Source organism: Melopsittacus undulatus, chromosome 10, assembly GCF_012275295.1.
Source record: "Melopsittacus undulatus isolate bMelUnd1 chromosome 10, bMelUnd1.mat.Z, whole genome shotgun sequence".
In the NCBI taxonomy this organism is placed as follows: Eukaryota; Metazoa; Chordata; class Aves; order Psittaciformes; family Psittaculidae; genus Melopsittacus; species Melopsittacus undulatus.
The window spans coordinates 9,584,616-9,594,566 of NC_047536.1; the positions used below are offsets into that span (position 1 = coordinate 9,584,616).

Here is a 9,951-nt window from a genome sequence, read left to right on the forward strand (position 1 = left end):
CCCTCATTACCACACAATGCCGTGTGTGCCTGCTGTTGCTTGAAGGACAGAATGACAACAGGTATTTGATGTTTCATGAGCATTGTTCAGCGGGTTGCTGGAGCCACCCAGCAGGAGCAGGTAAGCTGCTCCGAGTATCTGGTGTGGAAACTCGGTGTATCAATGCAGCAGCAGTGTTTCAGCGCAGAAGCACCCACACCAGAGAGATGCTGCTTGTTCTCCTTTTGTAAGTCACAGCAAAGACAAACAATGCATCATTACCTTCAGCCTGGAGTCCCCTATATCCCTTCATCAATAACTTGCATGAAGTAGATCGATATATGACTTCAGTCCGCATACTCTGAGCCAAACCCTAACTGATGCTGGCCAAAAGCAACCTTGTGGGGCAGCTTACTTATGGGAGTGAGGGAGACACTGGGATGGTGCATGGCCAGCTCCTGTTCTGCACTTAGCTCGTTGTTCCTGCTCAGAAAACAGTTATTTCTCCCTTTTCCCAGCTGGGACATGGAAACGGGATGTCTGTGATCAGACAGGATGGGGCAGGAGGGGTGCTCTGCAGGTCCCCTCTGTGCCTGCACAGAGGAAGGGGCTGCTGGCACAGTGCTCCCCACAGTGCAGCAGCCACCACGCGCTCCCCATTGCCCCAGTCTCCCCTCAGCTCCCTGCCTCAGCAGGGCCTCGCCGCCACCCTGCCCTGCCACACATGGCGCCCGGCGGCAGCCGGGGTAGGCCGCGTGTGCCGCTCGTCTATGTCAACAGCTTCGGCTCCCACCGCTGCGGCTCTGTCATCCGCTATGGCAGCAGCTGCTCGGAGACTGAGGCCAGCCGGGATGGGCCCCTGTTTTCCCAGCTGAGCCCCAGAGGGAAGGCCAGGAGGCAGAGGGCTGCCCGGGTGCCAGGGCACAAGACCAGCCCTGGGCCTGCTGCAGGTGGCAGGAGGCAGACGGTGGGGAGCTGTGGTGTGGTGGAGCCTGTCAGCCGCCAGCACGGTATGTATAACTGGAACCTCTGTGCCCCTGGGCACGGGAGGGAAGAGCCAGCACCATGTCTCCTTTTTGGGCGGGAATGGTTTATTTCAGTGTGGTGCATGGCTGATACTGCCTCACTGGGTTCTTCCTTCAGGCAGAGACTGTGCACACGGAGGGGTGAAGGTGGCACAGTGTTTTTCTTGTTATGCCTGGTACAGTTAGACTGGTACTGAGGCAGGAACATAGTGTTAAACTTACATGAGTGAAAAATGTTATATTTTGCCCCAAACTCCTAATGCTGTCCAGCTGCAGTGTCTCCATCCTGTGAGGTGAGGTGGCTGCCTCCATTGCAGCCTTCCCCGTCCTTCCCTGTGGAAGCGATAAGGCCAGAAATAAGGTACGTCCAACAGGGCTGCTGTATTTCACACTGAACTTCAGGATCTTTCCTGCCTCTCAGAAGATTCCCACCTAACCAGAGAGCCGCTGTGCTGCTGGACCTCTTGCTGCTGTGACAGCTCAAAGATGTTTCCTAATGTTCTTTTTTTTGTGGCTGGAGCCAAAGAAGGTTGGGATGGGCATGGGTGTGGGTGCCTTTTTTATAAAAGCAAACAACAAAATCAGGCAGTTTTCCACTGTTTGTGATCTGTTATGAAACAGCTCTGCTGCATGGGATGAAATGGAGTGAAAATGGGGAACATGACCTGGTTTCTGGAGAAGAAGCCAAGATGTGATCTGGAAGTGAAGGGTGACACAGTTAGGGTGGTCCTGAGTTTTGCTAACATTGCTCTTGAAATGTTTTCATTTTCTTCTATTTTTTCCTCCTTCTAAAAGCCTTTTTTTCTGAAGATAGCAAAGTGAAATGTTGCATCAGTCTGGAATTAAAAGCATCAGTTCTGAGTTACGGGTTATTATCTAAGTGATGCCAACCCATAGCTCGGAGGCAACCTGTGATTGTGGGTGACTGGAAGCTCTGTGGCTGCCTTGGATACCTGCTGGTGGAGATGTGCTGCCCTGAAGGAAACTGGTTTGCCTGAGGACCTGCTGTGGCAAGAGATGAGCCCATGGCTGTAACCTGGTTCAACAACCCCACATGGGTCACCCTTTTCCTCAGCTCATGCCATGCCTGTCCAGCAGCTACTTGGATAACCGGAACTCACCTGAGTCCTTCCTCCTTCTGTTTATGCATGTCTTGAGTCCATAAGATCATGTCCCTTGCTTCTGTGTTTTAGTGCTTTGTCTGATTTCTTGTCTCAGTCTACTCACCTCCTCTTAAAGCCCAGGCGAATTTTAATAGCTGCCATAGGAAGGGGAAAAAGAGCGGATTAAAAGCTAGTTTGTATTGCCCAGAAGCCTGTTGTTTTAATTTCTGGTTGCTGTACAGTTTTGAAATCTGTTTTGTGGAGTTTGAGACACCCTCTTTCCCCATGGTATAATGGAGAAAATAAGCAAGGTGATAGTTAGCACAATGAAAGATGTGATATCCTGTAACCTGCTGGGACCAGAAATAAGTTGTTCCTCTGGAAGATCTACAGCTTCCTCAGGAATGTGTTGTAAACACTCAGAATATGCTTTCTAAACTCTCTTCCTAGGTGACCTTCAAGAGGCCAAGGCTGACACCTTCAACTTTCCCGTCCCTTCAAGGAATGTTGATAAAGTAATTAAACGAAAGAAGCAAAAGGTATAAAATGTGGGAGCTGAATTAGCTGCCTTTGCATTTGAGAAAATTGCTTCCTGGTTATTTTGTCTATGTGAGAGCATGAAGGAGATTAAAAGATTGAATTGGTAGTCTGTTACTGAAAACCTTACTTACAGAAAAGAAAAATGGTGTTATTTTCCCTCTCTGGAGGCTTTAAAATTCTGGCTCTCATTCAATAAAGCACTTAAGTGTGTGCTTACCTTGAAAAATGAGAGTGTGCTGTTGACTTAATGCCTGTACTGAAATGCTTTGCTGGATTTGGGCCAGGGTGCTGCACACCTTGCTGGGTCAAACCCAGCTGGGAAAAGCTCTGCAGCTCCTCTTCCTTTTACATTTTAAGCAAAGAAACCCTACAGGTTACAAATAAGCGAAAGCAAGAATGAGAGGTAATAACACCATACTAGTAGCAATTCAAAATTACTTTCTGATTCACAATGTATTTCTGTTCCTGTTCAGTAGTTCAACAAATGCTTGACATTTTAAAAGACACCTTTATTAAAACAGTAAGTCATTAGGAGATTTTGCAATGCGTGAAGTACAAGTGATCAGCTAGACAATAATATAGTAATGTCACAGATATTTGATTTAAAAACAGCAAAGTACTACTGACTTCAGGGGAACAACTAATAACATACTATAATATCACTCTTCTAGTACATTAAATAGTCTTCAAAAAGAATGAGGAATATGTATTATGTTTGAGCAATAAATGTCCATGGGAAAGGAATTATCTTTAGATTTAAACTAGTTTCATGGATGGGGTCTAGTAAAAGTCATAACGTTAGCATATTATCAGTCATTTACATTTGTTAGTTTGCCTCTTTGTCTGAATGCCTTTGCCAATAGTTTGGATTTTATATTTTCAGTGCACAAGTCTGAAATGTACCCACTATAGACAGACCTTTATGCCTCTAAAATAAAGGCTATCAACATCTATAAAACAGATGAATCTGGATTTGATATGAAATAGGCAAGGCCATTGTTATTCTGGAATCTGAGCATGGGGTCTGAATTACAGCTTGTTGAAGGATTACATGGAAAGTTTTGCTCCAGGAAAAATAAGCTATCTTCATATTCCCCATCTTACTTCCCATTCATTTTGGATGACTTTGAAGAGAGTTTAATGGCTCTACACAGGTTTTTGTAAAGCTGCTCTTATCTAGAAGGGCACTTCACAAGTCCTGGATAAACAAGAGTTTTGACAAGACAGGAGGAGATCCTCTGGAAAATCATGGAGTAATTTATGTCTTTTGACTTTTAAATAGAGGTGATTCTTTCAGTATATCCCCCATATATATCCCTACTCCACAGCTCCCCCTTCTCAATCCTCAGCAAAAAAACAGCTGGACTTCAAAATCATGCTGAAGAATTAAAAGTTCTGCCCTATAAACGGTTTAATATAAACTTCTTTGTATGCTTCACTGAGAAAGTTCAGTTTTATCTTTCAGTCTAAAGTCTGGCCTAAGGTCTGGAAAGTAATTTCAAAAATGCTTGCAGAAAATGAGGAGCTCAGAAGCCGACTCTTGACTTGCAAACAGTTTAATGGAGAAGGTAGGCAATGAACTGATAATGGTTTCCTTTACAAGAGAAGACAAACTATTATCGCAAGCTTGTTGACTTAAGATCCCTAGGTTTAAGGCCCATTCAGCTGTTTGTTTTGGGTAGTAGGTTTTACAGCTCACAAGTTATGGGAGTCATTGCATACTTCAGACATTTCTAGACATATCTGAAAAACCCTTGTGTTTTATTGAGGTTCTTGTATGTATTAATTTGGAGGAAGGATGGCAGGTGTTTTTGCTGTGGACTAATGTCAAAGAAGACATGAACATAAATTATCTGCTAGTTTTTCTGAACACGTGAAAAATGTAATTAAACTACTATTCACACATGTGTCTAAGGCAGTACTTTTATGAATAATAATTTGGGGTTTTTTTTCACATAGGAAAATAGTGGTTGGTTTCATGCGGACAATAAATAAATTAGGTGCTCCCCAAAGATAGCTGTAGCAAAATTTAACATAACCATCAAACATGTTCTCACACTGTGCCCTGAATAAAGCTATTTCATTACTGGAAAATGACTCAGGAATTAAATCTGGTGCTCTGCATTCAGCCAACTTCAATTAGAGACATTGTAGTTGCTGCACAATTGAAGATAATACAGTGTATGCTTAGAAATGTAATTGGAATTTCAATCTTCACTGTCTGGTGAGTTTTTAGGAAAAAGAATATACTAATCCATGAAGACTTACCAGGCAAGTTTAAAATGGCATATTCACCCACACCACTTCAGATTAGCTTACATTTGTGTTGATGGAAGTTTTCCACATGTTGGGGCATATACAGAGAAGTATATCCATTGTTGCCAGTATCTCATTTTTTGTTGAATGTTGTATGTGTCACACTGATTAGATTTCCACACGTGTGACAAGAAAATACTCCCTCAAAATGTTTTTTTCATGAGAACAAAAGAAGTGCAATTCTGGTTCAAAACAGAAATCTGTCCCCATGAATGTCCCATATGACCTGCAGTGACTGCTACTGGAATACTAAAAGAAATTCCACAGTACACTGCAGCAACATATTCTGCATATATTCTGCAAATATTCTGCATTATGTGGAAAAGAACTTCTGTTCATCTTAAAACCAACTCCTCATTAATTCTGATATTATGAGATGCTGGGTATTAATTATGTGCTATTCATATTCTTTATGCCAATCAAGATTCCATTGGCCTCTGTCATATTTCTATGCTGAGAAGTTCCAGTCTACTAAATCTCTCCTCATATAGAAACTGTTTTTTGGCTCTGATAATCCTTATTCTCTTATTTTTGCCATCATTTAAAATGCTATCCGCTTCACTGTTGGTGAATGCTCCATCTGTATTACTGCTCATTTGTTTGCAGCAATCACAGAATGGTTTGGGTGGGAGGGACCTTAAAAGACCATCCAGTTCCAACCCCCTTACTATGGGCAGGGACATCTTCCACTAGACCAGGTTGCTCCAAGTTCTGTCCAACCTGACTGTGAACATTTCCAGGGATGAGACATCCATAGTTTCTCTGGGCAACCAGTTCCAGTGCCTCACCACCCTCACAATATCACAATAATGAGAGTGATTGATTATTTGCCTGTACCTGCGATATGTAAGAATTCCACAGCATTAGTCATGGGCACCCTTCCTCCTGACTCACCCTTTCCTGCTAGCCAGGAGTAGTTTGGTGCTGGGGGTGCATCTTCAAGATTAGTAGTGTTTTAGGGATTTTTCTGCTATAAGCCTGCTGCAGAAGCCACTGTAACACTCTGCTTTTCTATCAGATCTAAAGGTTTTGATTTAGCAGCTTCCACATGCTTTCCCTTACAGCTTAGATCACTGCAGAAGTTTTTGTGAGTAGCTGTTAATGTGTATGTTGGATGTATATGTATACATAGGACATATATATCAATGTGTATGTAGGATAAATGAAGAAAAATAAAGGTCTTCCAGGATTTTGGTTTGCTTGCTTTCAAGAAAAAGAAACAAGGAAAAAAAAAGTAGAAATCTATAATAGGTGATTGCCTCCAGAAGTGCAAGTTATTGTTAAACCCCCCACCCCAATTTTCTGCTGATACAGAATATCTTTGGTAGATTTACCATCTCAGCATAATGGCTGCTAATCTGCTTTTCTGTTTGTTATAGATATGCAACATGCTGCTTTGTCAAGCTTGTATTTCTGGACAGGGCCTGTTCTCTTTTCAAATACTGATTTCTCTTTGTCATCTGGAGGGAGAGCATTGTCTTTATATATAATTTCTAGTGACTTAAAAAAAGTCCAACCCAACCAACCCCTCCTTCCCAACATTAACTCTATGCTCAACTGTAATTGTACCTCACTTTTCAGAAGCTTCAAGAATCTACTATTAAGCTCTATCTAGATGAAAACCATCAATTCTAATACCTTCTTTCTAATTAGCAGATGTTATAAAACATCAAATCAAGGAGATAAGTCTTCTATTGATCTGAATTTTTCATTCAACAAAAAGCAAATAGAATAATTCTAGCAGACATTTAGGTAAAGATAAACAAATCTGCGTAGACAGAGTTCATTTTCATCTTCTTTTTTAAAACTAGATTAATAAAGCTAGAAAATTCATTCTGCATTTTATTGCCTCTATAAATACTTTTCTTGAGAAAATGAAGATCTGTTTGCATTCTACTGCTACCTATTTACTCCTTGGAATGTTGCAATTAAGATTAGATTTGGCGTGACTGAAAATGATGATATGTCTCCACATAATATTTTCCCACAGGCAATGATATGAGCCAAATTTCACAGAATGAGCCATCATCCCTGGACAGGGTATGTATGTAGACCATTAGTTGCCAAGCAAGCTTAAACAAAATAATCACATTCTAAAGACACACTGATATTGTTGTTTGGTGTTATCAATAAGCACTGGTTGTATACTTCAGTATTCCTGACATTGGGCTCAAATGTTTTTCAAGATTTCAGTCATATTTGGAAAGTAGAACAGCTCTGTCCTCATCAGAAAGGGCTGTGGGAATTGCCAAGGCTGGAAGGTGGAGTTTGCCTTTTTATTGAGCCAAGTCCTTCTGTGAGGGTCTAAAGTAAAACCACAGGAATCTGAATAGAGTATTTGTTTGGCATGATTTATATTTGACTTAACATTAAAGGGAATGCACCATTTCACCTTTGTCACCTTTTTTCTCTAGGAGGAGTGCATCTTTGGCTGGGTATAGCAAGAAATTAAAGGAAGACGCAATCCAGAAGGAAATATAAAAGTATTGAAAGTTTTTACTTTGATCTAGTTCTTACTGAAGTTGGTGGCAAGGCTGTGAGAGATTTCAGTGCACACAGGTTCCCTGTTTGGTCGGTGCATGTGCTTTTACTGTTTAAGAGATTTGTTTTTACAGTGGCTTACACAGTTCTGTTGCAAGATATTTATTTCAAGTCATTAAGTCGAGTGTTTCACTTAGCTATTAGTTTTCAAAAGCTTTGTAATGAGCATAATATTGTGACAGTTTGCTTGCAAAGAATAGAGATACAATTTAGTGTTGACGGTATTTATATCTAGTTTTTGCAGCTTGTCAGAATCATAAGCAAACACAAATTCAGTAAGGCAGAACTCCACACAAGATACAAAGAAACACATTTTTTTCTTACCAGTTTGAATAAATTTGACTTTATTATATTAAAATAATACACAATTACCCTTCTGTTCATTCATCCATTTATACATGAATCTCAGCAACTACTTTGAATATGAAGCCAGGTGAATTTTTTCTGTCTTGCTGTTCATCGTGAAGCACATAATGATATCATCATAATCAGAAAGTATTGTTTATCTAGCTGACTTCAGTAACACAATATAATTTTCATCTGTTATGAAGTTTCATACTTGAACTCTTGATTGACTATAAAAGCCTTTTAAACTAGCAAATTGTGTAAATGGAACACGAACATTGCATAAAAATAGTATGTGTATGGATTTCATCTCTGTAGCTAAAACATTCACCTGTCACAATTAGACATCCTTGGTTTCAATAAAAGGATTGTTTTCTCATTGCGTAATGTCTTAGTGTTCGCAGATATAATGACTGGGATGTCAGAGTGTTGAGTTTTAATAATACGCTAGTGATTGTGTCATTAAGCAGCAAAGCATTTGGAACGGTTTCGTCTCTGTTTTCTCAATAGTAAAACTGCAAGTGTGTAACTGGAATGTGCCTTTTTGATGACAGCTGTGGCATCAAGGCTTTTTTCTGGTTTGTGGTTGAGTAATATTCTGATTTTACTTAAAATAGTTGACATTTCAGCATGGAAAAGGAAGTGAGAAAGCAAAATAATCAATCAAGATGTGATAATTTTTCTGGCATAGCAAAAATGTCACAGTTCTTTGGTATTCTCAAAATACATGTTTGGAGTCACAAGTTTGTTTTTTGGTTTTTTTTTGGTACTAAATGAGATGATCTCCTTCTTCCCACAGTTCTGTGAATGAAATGTTTGCATGGGGAATATTTAGTTCATAATCCTGGATTGTAAAATGTGGAGTTGTTTCTGTAATGTCTCTTTTCTTGTAAACTGCAGCTGCAGTTGGTACCTTTACTGGCATAGGTAAGGGGCCCTGGAAACCAAGCTTTGCTTCCAGATACATAATTGCTACTTTTACAGGATAGATGAGATGTATTAACCTAAATCTCTGAATGGAATTCAGCCAACTCACCAAGATCCCTCAGATAAATATAGACCTTTGTCTGTGGGACTATGCTAAATAATTTTAAAAGGAAGCATTATAAAAAATAGATATAGCCTTAGACTATTCTTGTCCACATACCTCTTACAATGTGAAAAGTCTGTATAGGTTGGTTGTCAGTATCTGTCAGGGCTACCTGGTAGTATTTTACTTACTTGCTGCATATGTGTAAATGACCAGAAGGTGCAAGGGAAATCTCTGGCCCAGGAAAAGAGAACGGATGTATTGTCGGTACACACGTGGGAATGAAAGAGTGCCAGCTCCCCCTTTGTGATCAGGGACCACTGAGTTGCAATGGTCTTGCCCCAGTGTTGCTTTGTCTTAGTGGCTTTGTTAGATTTTGTGGGGATTCAGCATAGCCTGGACTTACATGCTGTGCTGCTCTGTTTTCATGTGAGTGTGATTTCAGGGGAGGGCCCAGGCAGAATTGACTTTGCTGTATGATTTTATGTGTGTTAACACCCTGCTAATCAAGAGAAAGAAGTAAGTAGTGCCTTCCTTATTAATCCTAGCAATCTATCTTCTTGCCTACTTGTCTTAGTCCTTGTCTAGCATGTCTCTGTTCTGCTTTCACCTCACTTCCAGCTCACTCCAGAATGCAGTTTGTGTCCGGAGCAGAGTCTGGTGAGCAGCAATGATTTCTCAGCCTACAACACATGTGAAGCCACAAGTAAGAGCCAGCAGCCCCTTTCCCAGAACCCCTGTGGTGGTGGTGATAGAATTACTTGGTTGGGCTCTACTAACAGAAAAGAACTTTCAGTTGGCAGTACTTTGAAAAGGCTCTTACATTCCAAATCACCTTGGGCCAGAATGCCCAAGCCAATGCATTGAGACAAAAAGATACATGCTGATTCAGGTTCATTTTCTAACTCTTTGGGTGATGAAGTTTAGCTTTCTACTGTAGTGACCAAGTTTCAAAGGCTCTGTTGTGAACCAGGGTAGTTAGAGAAGTTATAATGCTGAAAAAAGATTCTAAGGAACCTTGCCCAAGATATACAAACCAGAGTAGCTGACACATACACCATCACCAACCGCT

At 40.7% G+C, this 9,951-nt stretch overlaps 1 protein-coding gene across 1 annotated transcript; it reads left to right on the forward strand.

Moving 5' to 3' along the window:
* The first annotated feature begins 703 nt into the window (after positions 1 to 703).
* On the forward strand, positions 704 to 7,780 carry C10H5orf47 (chromosome 10 C5orf47 homolog). The gene is made up of 5 exons (XM_013127360.3): positions 704 to 989; positions 2,558 to 2,646; positions 4,113 to 4,215; positions 6,954 to 7,003; positions 7,378 to 7,780. The coding sequence occupies exons 1-5, from the start codon at positions 704 to 706 to the stop codon at positions 7,402 to 7,404; spliced, it is 555 nt and encodes a 184-aa protein (XP_012982814.2). The 3' UTR covers positions 7,405 to 7,780.
* Positions 7,781 to 9,951: the final 2,171 nt, after the last annotated feature.